General features: G+C 36.9%; 2 protein-coding genes across 2 annotated transcripts; one reads left to right on the forward strand and one right to left on the reverse strand.

Moving 5' to 3' along the window:
• Nucleotides 1-1256: 1256 nt before the first annotated feature.
• On the forward strand, nt 1257-14974 carry LOC120954613 (dnaJ protein homolog 1). Its single transcript, XM_040374694.2, has 5 exons — nt 1257-1439; nt 12837-13083; nt 13156-13378; nt 13479-13836; nt 14068-14974. The coding sequence occupies exons 1-5, from the start codon at nt 1347-1349 to the stop codon at nt 14302-14304; spliced, it is 1158 nt and encodes a 385-aa protein (XP_040230628.2). The 5' UTR covers nt 1257-1346; the 3' UTR covers nt 14305-14974.
• Nucleotides 14975-17646: 2672 nt separating this feature from the next.
• Nucleotides 17647-18728, reverse strand: LOC120954618 (brachyurin-like). Its single transcript, XM_040374701.2, has 2 exons — nt 18619-18728; nt 17647-18552 (listed from the first exon to the last, which is right to left on the reverse strand). The coding sequence occupies exons 1-2, from the start codon at nt 18664-18666 to the stop codon at nt 17794-17796; spliced, it is 807 nt and encodes a 268-aa protein (XP_040230635.1). The 5' UTR covers nt 18667-18728; the 3' UTR covers nt 17647-17793.
• Nucleotides 18729-19965: the final 1237 nt, after the last annotated feature.

Genomic DNA, 19965 nt, shown 5'->3' on the forward strand with positions numbered 1-19965 from the left:
TTTAATGTTTAATGTTTAATGTTTAATGTTTAATGTTTAATGTTTAATGTTTAATGTTTAATGTTTAATGTTTAATGTTTAATGTTTAATGTTTAATGTTTAATGTTTAATGTTTAATGTTTAATGTTTAATGTTTAATGTTTAATGTTTAATGTTTAATGTTTAATGTTTAATGTTTAATGTTTAATGTTTAATGTTTAATGTTTAATGTTTAATGTTTAATGTTTAATGTTTAATGTTTAATGTTTAATGTTTAATGTTTAATGTTTAATGTTTAATGTTTAATGTTTAATGTTTAATGTTTAATGTTTAATGTTTAATGTTTAATGTTTAATGTTTAATGTTTAATGTTAACATTATTTAATACCTTGGGTTTAGAAACTGTAATTGAAATTAAAACTTTTAATTTTGTTATAATTGAAATCCGAAACAAACAAAAGAAACGATTTGGATTTAAATAAAAATTAGCCACCCTGCAATATTCTTCAATATTACCTCTTGATACGCTCACCTTCAAGGGATGACTAATGTTTACGCTGCGCAATGGAATCGCTCTCTTTTTCTGACTGGTTTGCTACTTTTTCGAAACACTCTCTCAATGCACGCACACACAAGCTGTTGTTGAATGACGGCATTCACGCTGATTAGCTAACTAGAGATGATATAGCTTTAAAAATATTCATTCGAGTGTTCATTTGATTCGATTTCAAGAATACAGGGTTTTTGATTTTGTCACAAGGATGATAGCACCGTTTCTCGAAATGCTGTGACATATTGACGTATCTTCATGGTAGGTTTTATTAGGTAGGACTTTTTATGTTATCGTGTTAAAAGACTCGAGAAATAATGACATCGTTTTGAGATGGATCTGGCAACCATTTTAACGAATGTGTTTAACAATACAATTACACACGCATTTTGCTATCACAAAAAGTGAAAAAAAAATAAAGTTGGTATGTAAACTGTAAAGTCAAGTATGTAAAAAATATACACACAAAACCTTCTCGTTTCTTCAAAATGAAAAAATGAACATAAAAATCAAATGTAATAGTTTATTTACGCTTTTAGCATAGGCATTTCTCTGACTGATTGTATGCATACAAAACACGATGTGTGTTGCTGTGGATCGGTAATGAACACTGTACAGCACACCAACATTCGTAACGAACGATTCCGACTACGATCGATGCGGTTTTATGCGATGCCCTCATCTGTTCACCACATTGGCTACGTACGAGTAAAGGTTGAAGTCTGATGCTCAAAAACTGGCTTAGTCAAAGTGCGTGTTTCACGTTTAGTGTTTCACTCACTCTCTTCGTGTGCGGGTGCGGTGTGCGACAATACGAATGCTTCATCCTCCAGCGTCCATCAGTGGCGATCATCATCCTCAGTGTCAAGAGTGCCTTCTACCGCAACACGGAGAGAGTTATCGGTTGACGGTGGGTTTGTTTTGGTTATGTTTAGCATGTAGACGATTTTTCAAAAACAGTGTTGTGGTTTTCTAACGCAAATAATACTCAGTATTTTGCAATTGTGTAACAAAATAGTCAGTTATCGCATTCTCCGTACGCTCACAAACACAGTGACCGTCGCAGTTTTTGTGCGACGCAGGCGAACGTGATCACGTACGAAACGACGAAGATTGTAGCATCTCCAGAGAATATGAAAAAGGCCGCGAGTGCGTAACGCGCGGGGTTTCGCTCTTGCGCTGTTGTAAACATATAGCTGAGTTTTGGGACCTTGGTCGCAAAAACAATCAGCTACTGTACCAGTGTAACGGATAGTGAGATACAGTGAGGCCGGGTAGAGGTGTTTTAAGTGTTGTTATTGGGAATAGTCCAGTGTCAGTTAAAGGTGATGGACAGGTGTGCGATGTGTATGTCAGTTTTAGCCGCTAGTTTTAAGTGAGTCTAAACGGTGGCGCCAAAGATATTTTACGTTTTGCCTCGCTAATAGAAATTATTGCAACAAAAATAATTAACTGGGACTCTTTCCCTGTAGAGCTCATCCGAATAAGCAGTTTGCTTCTAACTCAACCACACGACTCGGCAACTGAAAGAGCATACGCGCCAAGGCACAATCGATCTGGTCGGCTGGTTTGCAGTGTGACGTGATCGTTTGGCCTTGCCAAAACCTGCTTCGACGTTGCTGCTGAGGGGCAAGCAGCGGTACGCTCTTCCGTGACGCGAGTCAAAAAGCCTACGTCACTTTCGGCTTCAAAAAAGGTAACATACTACGCCCAGACAGATCGTTTCACCATAGTCAAGTTTGTCACAGTGAGGGTTTTTTCGTCCCAAGGATGTGCTATGTTTTACATTACCATCCAGTGTTTCAATTTTGTCGGTTACTTTATATTGGTTGGTTAATAGGGCGTGAAGCAACAATCATCGGTTTGCTATAGGCCAGTAGTTGGTAGGTACACTTTGAATAAAAGGTTTTACAGAACAAAGTGAAATTTGAAGCGATGATGTCATGGTGCAGACTTGTTTGATGCAAATTTTGGTTAGTTATTAAGCATTTGTGCTCGGGACTACCTATCTAAATTTTCTTACGTTATCAAAACAATTTTAATGTAGGATGGTATCAAGAGGCATCTAAAAATACTGCTAATATGTTGCAAATAAACTAGACAGTTCTGGTACATCGAGAGTTTTTTGCTCAGTTATCGTTAGGTTACTATTAATTTTGACAGAATTTTTCAGGGGCATTCTCAGGTCATGGCGTGTTGACCCTAATCGATGTGATTCACGCTAAAGTTAGGCATAGTTTTATTTTTAGGTATAGTGAAACGAAGAGATGACTCTAATTTTAGAATCATTCCCATCTTTATCCCATGAACTCTAGGGAACGTGGTTGTTTATATGGATCTTTAGTCTAGTCGTTGAATTTGATAACATGTGTGTAGTGTTGAGGTTCGCGACGAAGATTATTTCTTTAAGCTAAATAGCCAGGTGGTTTGAATCCAGTAATAAAAGCGTGACTGTACGCTTCACGATTAATGGTCGGTCTGATTCTGGGTGTAGTGCACGCGTTTCTTGTTTTCTGCCAATTTTGGGATGATGGTTATTGATTTGCGACCATGGGAGCAAATTTGAAAGCGATTCAGCATGCGTGGAAAGCCAACCACGCACGCTGGCTGGCATGGGATGTGTGTTTTGCGGCTTATTGGCTGCTTAGCATTCTAGCCATCGGACTGACCGCCAAACAAGCTGGTGATTTCAACCTTCTTTGTCATTTGGCGGGTGTGCGCGGTGTGAGCATACACCCACTCGGAGAACTGAAGCACACAGCTTCCTAAAGATACGGCTAAATGCTGTTTCCAAGCAAATTTTGAAAATTGAAAGAAACAACATGGGAGAAAATATGAACAAAAAAAAAAGTTTAAAAGTTATGACCAGACCAAAGGTAACCTTACAATTCAGGGCGAGTTTTATTTTTGGAAATCGTACATTTTCTCTCACACAAATCTACAAGAGGCACAAATGCCGGTGATGGTATTTGTGGAACAAGCATCTGTAACGCTAGCAATATTACTTGGTTGGCTGTGTCGGTCATAGTAATAGTAACGACATATGCGTAAGCCGAGGAAAGAATCAAAGATTGCTATACTGTGAAATGGTTGTTCTCAGTGTGTGTTAGCGCATGCTTCCAGTTTTCGTTGCATGCGAATTTCGATGTAATTTGTTAAGAGCCTGTTGGATCACACATAATCTACCTTGATAATGTTTGTGATTGTATGATGGATGTAATTAAACTATTTTAAATACTTAAAAAAATAATGCAGGTGCTTATTTGAAATTATTCTCTTAAAATTAAACAGATACAAGCACACAGTTTTCATCATAAACATGCAAATACATTAAAAATAATAAATAAATAATAAATAAATAAATAAATAATAAAGCATAATTTAGTAATCATATAGGTATTTTTATGAATTTTGAGATGGTGCACATTTTTGTGAAAAAGTAGATATTTGTATGTATTCTCTTCAGTAATGTCTGCTGTTGCAATTGGTACACGCTCCTCGTGCGCGGAGGGACGGCATTGTGTCTGTAGGACATTGTGAGAAAATATGCATTCTTGATAACCTTGACCCGAATGTGCTTTGCTTCTTGTCACCCCAGCCTCAATTATCCATGCGTTGCACAGCTCAACATCTGAGGTTGGAAAGTATAAGCCCTCTTTTATCTTATACTTTTTTACAAGCAAAACTCATACTCTCGTACAATTGTATCCATATTTAAGTTATAAAATTTATGTCCTTTAGAATTTAAACTTTTGTGTGTGTCTCAGCTAGTTATGTTCAAATATAAAAAAAAGATTTCATAATCGAGTTGAATTATGTACAGGTGTCCCCCGAGATACGACTGTATTTGGGACCGAAAATATGTCCCAAAGGAAGGCGTAAGTCGAAATAGTCGTATGTCGAATATCTGTGAATATAAAGTTTATAACTGAAATTGAAGAGTCATAATCTATGAAATTGTGTACTTTATTTAAAGTAATGTACTATAATGTATTAATTTTCCTAAAAAACCGTTTACATAATATAGATATTCAAGACCGGGGAGTTGTGGAATCTTTGTAAATGTGTGTATAACGGTTATCAGCCTAGAAATTCAAAAAATACATCAATTTCTTCTCAATGACAACTTTTAACTGTCAAAATCAAAATCGTCGTATCTGCGAATCGTCGTAACTCGAGGAGGTCGTAACTCGGGGGACGCCTGTACAGCATTTTATAGTGAATGTTTTAGTAGCTACATTATTGCATTTTGTAAAGAGTTGTTTGTAGGACCATTTTGTACGTATGAGCGTTTTAAACATATTTATGAAAACATTATTTACCTGTTCTGATATGTTTACGAGTATTTTTCGATATTTACTTATTTATTGTTTATCCTGCTAGTTCACACACTTATATCAGCTGAATATTGTTAACGACTTGACTTGAAAATTGAGTTTTTAATCCGACATTGCATATACAGCAAAAAATAAAGTAACAATAACATTTTAAATCAGCGCAACAGGCCTGTAACCACTAGCTGGACGCACGTAAAGTAAGGTTGTTCGAAGGTAATCAGTAAAATGTGATCATCATATATCAGCGAAATTTAAAGAACCATTATATTTGGTTATTGTTGTAAGGTATGGTTGATATAGTAACAAATTTACAAAATACAAATTACATTGCCAGTCCTAGTTATCGCTTGCAGTCATTTATTATAATAGTTTCTCATGAATTAAATCATTCATAAAAATGTCATGTGTGAACAGGAATGCTAATAGCACGGATTATTGATTTTGCTACCCGTTACATTTTCAATAACCATTTGATATACATCTATGAATGCTTAAGCTCTTGTGTGATACTTACTGGACGATGGATAGGGAATAGCTACTGTTTCATTCAACATGGAATTTAGTATGACTGAGTTGTGAAGCTAGTTTTGACGACAAAATAGCAATGCATTCGATGTACCAATGCAACAGAGCTAATATCGTACGTAAAATTTACTGAAAGTACGACCGATTCTCCTCATAATGGAAGACACTTGAGCGTGCAAGAATGGACAAAAGGCATGAATAAAAAAAGGGATAAAGCACAGACCGCTGGTAATCTGGCGGAGCTTAAAGGAACAGTATTGCAATCGTGCCATGGTTTTTGTACCGTAACGTCACGGATGGATTAACCTTTGGTAGTGAGAACGGATAAGTGGTCCAGTACACTTTGTACGATTATTTGCAGTAGATTTTCAAACAAGTGATAAAAAACAATCTCACTTTTACATGCACGTTTTGAGATGGGAATGCACGTGAATGTAGGGAAATAGAGAACTGTTATTTAGCGTTTTAGTCTTTATCGCTAAGGGTGTCACTAAACTAAACTAAATGAGGTATTGAAATGTTTAATGTTTTACAAAATTGTTTAATTTTTATTGTTCTACATGCATCGTTGTTTTTTATTGAAGGCGATAACAAAGATAGTTTTGAAACCAACATACAAGAGTCGATAAATGTGCTCCATTTGCTGTGATGGATGATTTTAACACTAGGTTTACGGAACCCGTCAATTTGGCGGAATTTAAACTTTAAAGTGAAGTACTAAAAAATACCTATTGTTTAATATTGATTTTTACTTTTTGTTAATTTATCATAACGTACTATGAGTTTGTAGCATATGTATAATTTTCATAATTTTCATAGATTTTCAGATACATATGTGGTATACCTATCTCTACGAAATCCGTCAAATTTATGGGTGGGTTGATTACATTTAGTTTATTTAATGAAACTGTAACATTTTTCAATAAAAGTAAATGTAGGATTGGAAGAGAACTATAAACCAATTATTATCATTAAAAAATCATAAATTGATAAATGATTAAAAATAAAGTGGCCTCAAACGGAATTGCTGATCATCTAATTTCTCGTGTTTTTCGAAACTCTAGCCGATTGACCGATGTTTGTCAAAATGTGGCATCGAAAAGATATCGGTTAATGTGTTCGGTGAAACAATAACGACTGTTAAAATAAATTAGCATTGAGCAGATTTTATGGAAAACAAAATATGTTAAGCGATCCATAATTTTAATAAAATAGGTGCTAATTAACAGTTCGTTATTGCCATACATTAACCATCATGTGCATGTAAAAGTGAGCATGTTTTTTATCCCTTGTTTGAAAATCTACTACAAGCAATCGTAGTAGTAGTACAAGCAAAGTGTACTGAGCCACTTGTAGCGTAGTGTTAAATGAACACTAATAATCAACAAGTTGATCATATAAAAACGCGAATAATTTAACGGCAATAGATTAAATACCGTTAAATTGAAAATATGTTTCATTCAGCACAAAAAACAAAAATGATTTGTTTCCTTTGGAACGAAAAACAATAGAATAGCATCAGCTTGCCGTTGATCGTGTTCAAATTTATTGATCGTATGATTGATTATTTTTGACATTGCATCTAGTTGTATGTCACTGTAAATTAATAATTCTGTCTGTATAGAAAATTGCTTCGCGGGCTACATAAACGCGCGTTATACCAGCAATAGACTTTTTGTACTTCTTCTTCTTCTTTTTGGCGTAACAACTTATTCATTTATGCTGGCCTATACAAGCTTTCGTGATTTATAAAAGCAGGATAGTCAGTCTCTGCAACGAGGAACGGTATAGTCGAGATTTGGCAAGATTAGTCAAACTTTGTAATTATTTTACGATTATAATTTTTGCAATCTCTAAACATAACTATAAATAATTGTATAAGAATTAATAATAAATTTTACAATAACATAACCCTTACATTGTACAGCATTTAAATAAAATTTTAATTGAATTAATATTTCTTAATCTGTAAGAAATGTAGTTGTTAGATAATGTACATGTTTACAATCATCATAAAGACTAGAAAATATCATGAAGTACTCCACAATAGTGGTGGTGTTTGAAATCAAATCCAATTATGCTTGTTTCATAATTGTTTCTTTGTTAGCTCTTCAAAATAATATGTATGATAAAATAAAGTAATGAAAAAATGTATGAAATATAATAACTCTCTAAGGTGGAAAATGAATATCAAACTGTATCACATTTCCCTCACTGTCTCTAGTGATAAACCAGTTTACGAGAAAGGCTTGAAGTATTCGGACTTGATTTTCCACACTAACTAGTAAGCTATCAGTAGCGGTCTTTTTATTAGTGAGCCAAGACCGGTCAAGTGTGCTGATTTGAAATTGGTGGGGTGCAGGCTAGGGGCTACAAGACTGTGCAACAAATTGTTCACAGAACAGATTTGTTTGCACAGCCGATGAATTGGAAGAGGCGGTGGCGAGTTTCAGAGAGATATGCTTGTTTGCTGCAACATATCATTGATCGTTAATGGAACCTTTGTAAGCGTAGTAGAGCAAAAGTGCAACGGGTCATGTGCCTTATGTGCGTCCTTAGACGATGCATCAAAAAGGTGCGATGGTATGCAGCGACCTAAACCCTTCTGCTAATTGATATGTATTCTCACTTGTAGTAGAGTAGCGATAGCGATCAAACCATGTTCATATGGCTCGTTTGGTTATTCGCATCTGGTTTGGATATAGTGATATGCTGTATTTGCGATGTGAAGCTTGTCACTTAGCAAGGGTATCACAGGACTGAAGTGCTGCGCAGAGTAAGGGTGGTGAACGAGTTTTGGTGTGTGCAAGCGTTACGACCATGGCCGCACTGGTAGGAGCCAGAAGAGGCCAGGGTGACACGATGCAATACTAAAAATTCCGTTACCATTTATGGTCAACATCTTCACAATCGATTTTGTGTCAAACAGCACAATTCGCATACAGACATGCACAAACACATGATAATTGCATGTAGATATGTTCCATACTTATGCGTGCGCCATCAGTTCATGCGCGGCAACTAGCATCGTATCGAGTCCAACGGTTGGACGGTGGTTGAAATATCATCTTTTTTACCAAACGTGTTGGGAGTCATAGGCGAAAGGGAATAAAAACGAGTCTCTTCGAAATGGTGAGACATGAAGTAATGCTCCTCGATCACCCGATCTGATCAGAGCTGTGCTCTGTTCCGTTGTGTTCAAGTCGTCGTATGGCTAGCATATGACGATCATGAAGGTAGCGTGGGGAACATTTGATACTTGGAGTAAGCTTCTTTTTGGGGAGGTGTGATTGGTTTCCTTTTTGGGGAAAAGCGAATCGAAAGAAGTTTAGTATTTCAACCAGGCGGCTTTGGAACGGCCCGTGTGCTTTGCTCGAAACGATCATGACTAACTCTGATTCCAGCATCAACGAAATGGCAGCCTGTTTGCCTTAGGTTGGCGATGGTGCGTTTTTAAAGGCATTTTTATTAGATGATTTTCAATTATTACCTTTTTAATGGTTCGATATGCACTTTTGAGTTATTATCATGCCTGACGATGAAATAATGATACTAAATGAAGAGTTTGTAGTTCTACATATGTTGTAGTTCTTGAATAACAGCTCACGCGCGTAGTGTATGAAAATAGGCTAAAAATATGCATAATATGCCTAGGCATAATTGTAAGATTTATGCGGTAGATTACATGTTTTTTCTTATAATATATAAGTTTTAAGCAATGCTATATGGACCAAGCCATATTAAACATATATGATATATTTGATTTTATAAAGAATGGTTATAAAGAAAGTATGGTTTGGAACTTTGGTTTTCTATGAATTGAGAAGGAGATAATTATTTTATAAGTTATTTATACTTTCAAATGTTTCTTAAGTATAAAGTGTTTATATTAATTAAGAATGAATGCTGAATTAAATGTTGATCAGATGATGGTGAAATGAGATATCTGAAAAAAAATGCCCAATAATAACTTAGCTTACTCATAAAAGTTGATCAGATCAATAAAAGTAGACCATAAAAGTGTTCGAGACAGTCCCTCGGTACTGTTGTTAACAACATGCCTGTGGTGGGTTCAAGCCTTGTATCGGCCGTCCCTCGTAGCAAGGATTGACTACCCGGCTGTGAGGTACATTAATAAGTCTCGATAGTCTTTAATAAGCCAGCGTGATCGCGAAGGTCGTTACGCCAATGAAGAAGGAAAGCGTTCCTTTGGTTGAATGTTTGAAATGTAGTACTATACAATTTAGGACGAATCAAAATAGTATAGAAAACAGATTTAAATTTAAGAATTTAGTTCAATCTTATAAAAAAAGTTCGTGAGAATGAGGTTATCTAGCAATATAATAAGGCCACTTTGTACGAATAGAATCATTTGTAAACTTGTAAGATATGTTGGATGCCTTGGTTTAACGAGTCTCATACTATAGCCGCATATTGTTGCTTATGGATTGTCCTCGCTTGTACTGGTAATCAAAATTTTCTCGCGAATTGCTCGGAGATCCTTTCATGGAAGCTGATATCGCCGAGACGTGAAACTTGTTTCTCAAAATTTAACTCGACGGCTGACACGTTCGCTGAACGTTATAGAGTGCAGAAAAAAAGAAAAGAAAAAAAACGGACCAGCTTCTCAACTGACCGGCTTTGGACACCGTACTAATATGGAAGAATGTGTTGGATTATCATTCATATCTATTGACTGATATGGTAAAAGCCACTCGTCACCCAATGGTGCAGCAGTGCCATATGGCAATCACTTATGACATATTGCCGACTAAACAATAATGGACAGTAGGAGATTGAGCGTTGTAAGACAGATGCCTTTGCCTGGCTATAACTACAACATCTTGTTATGGTTTGATGGGAACCATGAATGGTGTAAAATCAAATTTACACTTTTCGCAACACTTTTCGATGATCGTGGACTAATTCATTGAATTTTAGTTTAACAGTAATAGGAGGCTTCAGTATTAAAATGCAGCAGAGGTATAGATTGTTATGCTACTTTTTTTAGGCAGGGACATATGTAGTCATGGTGGCCTATACAGACTTCCAAGGCTTAATAATAGCATGCAGAGAGATATTCAGATATTAGGGGATACTGGGATATATTAAGTGGCATACATTAATGATCGAAGATCGTGTAATAATAAAGCAACGTAATAAGTATTAACTTATCCATTTCACTGGTGAGAAATTCCCCCAAAGAAATGTTGGAGAATTTTGACTTAAATAAATAATATTAGTTTAACGTGTTTATAGCTTATCACAGCATAAGTTGAATTGTTTCTTATTTGTTCTTGGGCATAACGGCCTAAGTGTTAGGGCGTCTAAAACTTTTCACTTCGCGGGCCACATTGTTTCGCAAATAAAGTCGTTGAGGGACGCCTTGGACATACTGTGTGAATGTTTAAATCTCGTTTGATAAGAAAATACGAAGGAAAAATTCGAATCTGTACAGATTTATACTAGTAAAGATAAATTCATTAATTAAATAAATAATTTACTTTTTTAGACATGGAAGGGTGATCAAACCCAAAACTAACAACTAATCGTTTAAACCTTTAGTTTTCGCATGCGACTTACATGCCGTAGTTTGGAGACACATCTATCATGGAGATGTCGCTTTTGTTATAAAGAAACTTTATTGGTTGCTTCTTAGGCGGGAGGTTGAATTCTTCCGTCTTAAAGATAATATATTGGCATTTTTGTTAACTGTATTCATTAGATTGAACATTTAACCTTATTTTCACACAAAAAATATTGTTTTAGTGTCGAATAGTTAAAATGTAGTATAATTAAGAAATATGATATGATAATTATAAATAACAATATAATTCACATTATATAATTACTGATGAACAATACCAATAATACGTATGGCAAATATTTTAATTCAGTCATTCATTTTGTATGGCTTGTAAGAAAGCCGAAATAGGAGCAATTAAAAATTTATTGGTAACTGAAAGGCAAACAAACTTAAATTATACATTGAAAGCAACTAAACCTATACGGCTAAAACCATGAATCACAAGTTTCGTCTCTGTTATTCGGTGAATGGTATTGTGTTAAAAACATTCAATATGAATGGACACATGCGGTTGAAGTTAAGGTGAGATTTTCGAACAAGGGGTTCTGAAAAAATAAATACAAACAAGTACAATTATTGTTCAGAGATGAGCACGTTGTTTTGATCTTGAACCTGATGCACTGTCTGAGACTGTGACCATTTTTGCAAGGAAGTGGAATGAAATTGCTTTTCTCTTCAATACGACACAAAGTCATGGACAGATCAGACTCTGATCAAGTAGCCCTGAACCACCAAGCGATAGGTGTGAATGAAATAACTGTGAGTTGGACGAACACTTTCGAGGACTGCGACACTCAATCTGTTGACCATGCCCGGCAGAGAATGGATTCAGAATTCAACTCATCTTTCAGACGCTACCGTCTGAGATATTGTTATTTTACACACTTTACGGTGGATTGGTTTTACATGGGATAGAATGCGAGATACGTTGCAATAACGCGAAACCTTTACGGTGTGCGCAGACGTACACGCTGCGCCAAAACCTGACTTCGAAGCGTTTTGGTGTTAGTACTTTAGTATTTCGGATGCGCGCGTCAAATGTATTGAGAGCTTAGTTTGTGGTAGTTCAATCGAATGCGAAGAAGGTAGTGGTAAATATATTCTGTTTATAGGTTGATGGGTACTGTATGTATATACAACCAGGCATTGCTCATATCAAGGATACATCAAGTACATTTACATTTCCAGTATATATTTCACTGGACCTGTTTCCTGAGGCCTAGCAATGAGCAGTATTTTTAAATTGTCTTCAATTGAAAATGTATCGTTAAACAGCGTTTGGCTGTTGGTGGAAGCGTGTACCTGTTTTCTGCCGCAGTTTCGTGTGATCAGTGAAAGTGATTTTAGAGTGTAAATATGGGACTCGGCATGTTTAACAATATTTATTAAATTTTAAACAATTGTTTTCAATAATAAGGGTGCTCAAATGTGGTTACTCATCGTGAGGTAGAACAAGGAAAACTTGAAGGGAATCTTTTTAGAATTTGTCAATCGGATTTGTGATCTACTCGAATACTGAAATATTTGTTAAAAAAAAGGTAAACATATTTATTTTAATGGAATAGAAAAAATGGAATGACATAGACATTCCTGAAATTTATTCTGCTAGTTTCTATTGTTTTGCTTTATTTGGAGAATGCGTTGATGAATTGTAGCATTTTACTTTATGTGACATTAGCAGGTTGTGTTGAAGTAATTACAATCTAACCTTTATTTATTCTTTTTTTTATAGGATCACTCTTGTTTGTGCAACGTCGTGCTAACACATATTCAAACAACATTTATAAGTTCATTTCTTTCTGTGGAACTCAAACATTATAGTGCACAAACTGTAGTGTTATTCTAATTTTTGGTAAAGGCTCGTCGGATCAAAATAGGTGCCATGGGGAAAGATTATTACAAAACTCTCGGTATTCCAAGAGGGTCGACGGATGAAGACATCAAAAAAGCTTACCGAAAATTAGCGCTAAAATATCACCCAGACAAAAACAAATCACCTGGGGCAGAGGAAAAGTTTAAAGAAGTTGCTGAAGCATACGAAGTGTTGTCCGATAAGAAGAAACGTGAAATGTATGATAAATTTGGTGAAGATGGATTAAAAGGACGTAAGTTATTCTTACTTTGTGATGTTGAAGTCTTACATTACAACAACTGTTGATTTATCCGTTCTTGTACAGGAGCTTCCAATGGCACATCAAACTCTTCGCAAAACTTTACTTATGAATTCCATGGAGATCCTAGAGCCACGTTTGCACAGTTTTTTGGATCGAACAACCCGTTTGGATCATTTTTCGATATGCACAACGATAGCTTATTCAATAGCAGTATTTTCAACGATGACGATTTCTTCACGCCGTTCAGTGGTTTGGGAAACCGGCACGGTCTAGGAGGTGCCTTTAGGTATGATTTGTTTGATAAAATTGTTTTTTGTTTGTTTGTTTCAAGAGTATTATTGCATATAAAACGTACTGTTAATTAATCATGTTAATATGTCCCTCAGGTCACACTCCTTCAACGTTCACTCACCTCTCAAAAAGGAGAAAGTACAGGATCCACCAATCGAGCACGATCTGTACGTTACGTTAGAAGAGATTTATCATGGCTGTGTGAAGAAGATGAAAATTTCACGTCGCGTCCTTCAACCGGACGGTACTTCGAAAAAGGAGGACAAATGCGTGAGCATATCCATTAAGCCTGGGTGGAAGTCAGGTACAAAGGTCACCTTTCAGAAGGAGGGCGATCAAACGAAAGGCAAAATACCTGCTGACATTGTTTTCATCATACGCGACAAACCTCACGTCTGGTTCCGGCGCGAAGGAAGTGATCTGCGGTACACCGCTCGTTTGACACTGAAACAGGTACGTATATGGAAATTTTCTACCAGTACAACTCTACCTCGTAATTTTCTGTTCTTCTGGCAAATAGCTGTTTTCGTTAAATATAAAAAAAGTTAATTGCTTAAAATATTTATACTTGAATTAAGACTTATCAAGATATATCAAATGACACGTTCTAGTTGCTGTTGCCATAATCATTGTTAGAAGATATGTTAAAATTTCTTTTGTGACATTTGTTTGTTTTTATTTCAGGCTCTCTGTGGAGTAATATTTGAAGTGCCCACTATGACAGGAGAAAAGCTACGAATTAGTACAAAGCAAGAAATCATCAAACCTAACACGGTTAAGCGTATACAAGGTTATGGACTACCATTTCCGAAGGAACCATCGCGGAAGGGGGATCTACTCGTAGCATTCGATATTAAATTCCCCGATAAGCTTAGTACTTCGGAAAAAGAAATGCTTAACGATATGCTTCCCAACTCGTAGTGTTAACACCGTTCCAACACGTTTGATTCATTTGATTTGCCTTCTCTCACACATGTAGACTAAATACATCATCAAGAATGTGATGTATGTACTAGAGCATGTGTATCATACCATCGACACAACAGACCATGCGAAACATTTGTATATAGTGCCATTCTAATGCAAGCTACTACTACTATTCGAATCGTACATGTGTACGAAACTAAGCAAAATTTGACTGGAATGCGAACAAGTACTAGCAATGATTGTTATGGGAGAAATAATAGCTTTTGCATGCGGTTGCTCATTTGGTGAGTTACAAGCTTATGAAGTGGGACAGAGTTTTTCACTAAATTTGAAATATTGTACAGAAATTCGAGGCAAAAAGTTAAATTCAACAAACTCAACAAACAACCATAGTGGAGATTGTACAGCTTCTGTGCATCGGCTAGAATTGTGTTGAATGAAAGTGTCTCAATGATAGTTAAAGAATCATGTTGATACTTTAAAATACCATTGGGTACCTGAGAAAAACGTGAATGTGAAGACGAAAACTTCGTTTGCAACAAGTACTGTAACAATTGCTGTAAGCTCTGAGTTATATAGAAAAAAACACACTAATTTATGACAATGAACTCGCGCTATCAGAATAAAACAATAAATAAATGATTCATTCTTTGTTAGCAGTCTATGTTTAATGTCCTCTTTGTATAGTCCTCTTTGATACCGACGATACCGGCAGGAAATAGACGATCCGAGATCGTCGCGGTATCGCGTTTGACTTGAGCTGTCAATTTTGTTATAAAATCTGACAGATAGGCGAGATAATCGCGGTTTATGTATGGAACTATCCGAGGTCTGGTGACGATTGAATGTGCCAAGAAGAAATATTTTTTATCAATTTGCGAATCAAATTATTTATTTCACATTGGTTATGCAAAATAAAATACAAAAGTCATTTTTCTACACGTTTTTTCAAACAAATTCACCAGAAAAAAATAGGTTCGGGCTGCGGCGAAAATCTCAGGAATACCGAAGTTGGGTATCTCTGTGAAACAGCAATCGCGAACGGAGTCGCGAAAGATTTGACAGCCCACTTGTTCTACAACTGTTATAAACAAGGCGCGAATTTCGCGGTACCGCGACGATCTCGGTTCGTCTATTTCCAGCCTCAGCGTTCAACCACAGGATCATCTATGCCACGACATCAAGGCTGCCTTTGCAAGCGTCCTTCACTCCTTGCTGCTTTCCAAGCTCCAGGCGTTTGGTCTACCCGTGCAACACGCATAGCCTCAAGATGTTTCAATTCACTTTGGTTCGGTTTTGCCATATGCTTCTATTGAGCTATGTCCTTCAGCTGTTCGCCTCCTGATACGCATACAGTCCATTCTGCACAAACTTACGCGGTTTGCCGAGCGCTACTGGAGGGACTATGAGGAACGCTGTGCGCTGCTAGGCCTCGAGTCGTTGAAGCAATGAAATTGCAATTGCAAGCAAAAAAGCTGTAAGAGTGAGGGACTCTTAGACATTCAGATCGACCCGTCGGTGCTACTCTCTGGTCTTAATGCATATGTTCCACCGCGATCGCTCCTAGCTGCTAGGTCGTTGTTATGGTTTAGTTGTAATCCATTGTTGTGCGTATGTGCCTTGCATTTAAGCCGTTTGTAATTTCAAGAGGGCCTGCTAACTTTAAAATACAGATCAAGTATCAAATATGAAGTAGTAAACAATAACTATCAAATCATAATAAACTATTCCCCCACTCATCATCCCAATCACGTACAGTAGGTGATCGCTTACTGGATGTGTTTTAACTGGAGTGCTTTTTAACGGGAGGTTTGCTGATTGTAGTGATTCTCAGTTAAAAAAACACTTAAACGGAAACATCCGGAAATTCATCGCAAATGTGCATTTTTCTCACAAATTTTGGGTATTTTAAGTACGTTTTCTATTTATTTACGTCATCACACGAATTACTATCAAAATATCAAAATAAATAAAAAAAAGTTTGATATGTTCATTGAAGTCAACGCATCTACAGAAGAATCGAGTCATGGAAACGCAAAACGTGTCATGTTTGCGAATCTTTTTTTGAGATTCGCCATCAAACAATCGTTCCGTGGATAGCTACCTATTCGGCATTTTGCACTTCTTTTCTATTACCAATATGAGCAATTAGAATGTTTTATGACAGGATTCAATCCAAAGATCTCATTTATCATTCGCACCTGACTATAAGCATTGAACCGTATGCGTATTCTACGTATTTGAGAATAAAATAAGACATCTAATCGGCACAATGCTTAGTAGAAAATTAAAAGGACTTTTCAGATCCAGTTGGAACATATAATGAGCTGTTTCATGACTGACAAGCATTTGGTTTCTCCAGCAAGACTGTTGCAAACGGTAGTGATTAGTGGTTATGGAATGGCAACCAATGAAAACGTTTATTAATGTTCTTTGTTTATTGTGTCCTTTGATCTCCATGTCTCCAGTGATTGGCCGCAAGAAATTGTAGGTTAACACGTTTATTTGTAAACACTTTTTCATGAAGCTGTTAAAAGCGAGCCGAAAATGGCTACCTAGCAACGGGCTCTGCATCGACCTGTTCTCTTTCAAAAACAAAAACAAGTTTCGCGATCAGTCGTTGCTTGCCAGGATGCTGTATGCGTTTGCGCTAAAATCTAGTATACCTAACTAAGTTATGCGACAGATTTTCTTTTCATTGTCCATTGTTGCACTTTTGTTTGTTGCAATATCAGGTATTTGTGCGTTGGTGCATCATCGGCATTGGCTGGACATATTTTTTGGTCTACGTAGGTAAGTTAGAAAAGAGTAAAGTGCTGTTCAAAGTTATGCAAATGTGTAAATTTTCAATTATTAAACTGCAGGCTCTAAAATTAGCGACATGGTACTATTTGCAATGAAGAACTATACTCATGTTACAAAAGAAAAGTCCAATCTATCACATTTCTTGTCAATTCGATAGATATTGATTTATTTACCGGATTGTTATAACTCGCCATAAATAATGAGATAGGATATGTGTGCTTTCACAACAATAGACTTAAAAAGGCAAACATTGCCCATGTTTTATTTTCAGTTAAATTTTGTTTGCAAATGTAAGTAAAAGTACTTTTAAATTTTTTTCTTCGCAAATTATTAGATTTTATCGAAAATTCTCTAATAGTCTTTGTGAATAAATTGCACACTTGGGAGTAGACTGGATTTCACAAGATAAAATTTCTGCGAATGGTCCCGAAATTGATACGTCAAATTGATCTAACAACTCGAACTAACGCCAAAAAGAGCGCGCGAGAGAACTTTCGGTCAAATTGTAAATCATATAAAAATAACAATAAATTTTAAATTAAACAAACCTTGTTTGAAGATGTAAAAAACAGTTTTATTAGACAATTGGGATGGGGAGTATTCATATGACACATTTAGCGGAAACCACTAAGTGTGCATAACTAGTGAGCCAAAAGTAGAGTTCTTTGCGTTCTAAGCTTAGATGCCAGATTGATCCCGAATCCAGTTACGGAAATGGGTGGTGCGTACATAACCGGAAGGAAAACCAACTTCACACCCAGCGGCAGCAACGAAGGACACCACACCAATCTGGACCGATTGGCCGTTTTCGGTGACAGTCAATGGGCCACCAGAGTCTCCGTTGCATGTGCCCTGGTTTGGAGCGTCGCGACCAACCGCACAGACAGTGGAGTCGATGATGGTTGCCGAACCATACGTTCCCATGCACTGGATGTTCGAGATAATGTTCAAGTGAACAAAGTTGAGGTTCGGGGAGATGGCGCCACTCGCGTCACTGGTACGTCCGAATCCGGAAACAGTAGCTTCACGGTTAAGGAATGTCTCTGATAGATTTGCTTCGGGAAGAGCAACGACCTGAATGTTGCCGCCTAGTGGCATGGGTTCGTTCAAGCGGATCAGACCAATGTCGTTGTTCAGATTGCTGGGGTTGTAGTTTGGATGGATGATGATCAAATTGGAGGTACGCACGGTACCGCCTGAGTTATTTTGGATCGATCCAGCGCGGACTGTGAACTGGGAGATTCCCACTTGACAGTGAGCAGCGGTTAGGACCCATTCTGCCGAGATGAGGGATCCACCGCATGCCAGGCTGCCATCGCCGATTAGAAATACTTGGTACGGGAACTGACCGAGCGACGCTGGGAAGCCGTTCACGATACGCGAACTACGAGTAGCTTCACGAAATGGAACGATCGATTGGTAGCTGATCTCGCGAGCCTAACGATAGTGGAGGTGTGCAAAATTAGTTGGTCATACCTTAACGTTTTGGGGTGGAAGTCTTACCTGGACCGCGGCCAAGCACGCCAAAACGACGACGATGAACAGTTTCATTATTAGTACTGACCCCTCCAGGAAGTTGAGTTATACTGTTACTGTTTCTTCTCTTATATATACGTACCGTGCGTCATCCACTCAATGGGTGTTTGTATTACGTGATGAAAGGGAACTTTGCGATATTGATTTGATATCAGTAGTGACGTTTTCGTTTGTTAGATAAGATATTAAACCAGTGTAAACAACCTTTGCAGGATGACCAAGCAGAGGCTGAGTGTAAATCTACAGATATTTTCAATAATATTGCAATGAAGATTTTTGGTTTTGATGTAGTTTTTTTTGTGTCGTGTGGAACGAACACGCTTTATTGATCTGAAGAGGAAAAAAAGAAAAAAAATCTTATCACAATTTTTAAGGAAATCAGAAAATTGAGGACCATTCCACCCGACGGTCAAGTTTATTGCTGGATTATAATGAATGACAAGTTAAATTACATCGTTCATAAGTAGTCCCAATCACAACCTTTGGCGATGGGAGTGGAAGGGTGCGGGGTATGTAGACTGTTATAAAATTTATGGCATGAATACTGGGTACCATTATCATTGACCAACACAAGCTGATACATTTCTTTCGACACACCAGGTTTAACGGATAACTCGAAACCTCAATCAGTAAGTTGCATTATTTGATAGCAGTTAAAATCCCCTGGTACTGAATGAAATGTAGAGTACCGCTGAATTCATAATACTTGTAGAAAAAAATGACTGCATGAAATGATTAATTATACAAATTAGCTCATACCGTCACGTACATCCGGTTTTTCGCGAACAATTGTACAGTGTATTTTTAAAGCATCAACTTACTTCCATTGATTTTTATCTTCAATTGACTTCAAGAAAATGCGATTCTTTGTCGGACAATTATTGATTTTTGCATCGTCGCTACCTTTCACCCTCGAAAAACAAAACCATTTACGATATGCTGCTGAATCGTCGCTCTCCATCCAAGTCATCTTACGTTCAAAGTACCCAGGGACTAGAACATTGAAAAATGTATAATTTATGCCAATCTTATGCTTTTTTTCTGCTGAAGCAATCTCTTCTCAGTTTCAGGACAAAGTACTAGAAGTGGGGGAGAATCGACGATATCGAAGGAATATAAAGATCTAACGCCCTTATTCGCTCTGTTGCGCGGTATGTGCAGGCTCGAGATTGCAGAAATAAAGGAGAAATGGAGAAAACGCTGGATCAGGCGCCCTATATAAGATAGGAAAGGGAGCAAACGAATTCTTGTCGAAGTCGTAGCTCTCATGTATTATGCATTAATTTGTAAAAGTGGAAGAAAGAATGAGGAAGA

This window comes from Anopheles coluzzii, chromosome 3 (assembly GCF_943734685.1).
Source record: "Anopheles coluzzii chromosome 3, AcolN3, whole genome shotgun sequence".
Classification (NCBI taxonomy): domain Eukaryota; kingdom Metazoa; phylum Arthropoda; class Insecta; order Diptera; family Culicidae; genus Anopheles; species Anopheles coluzzii.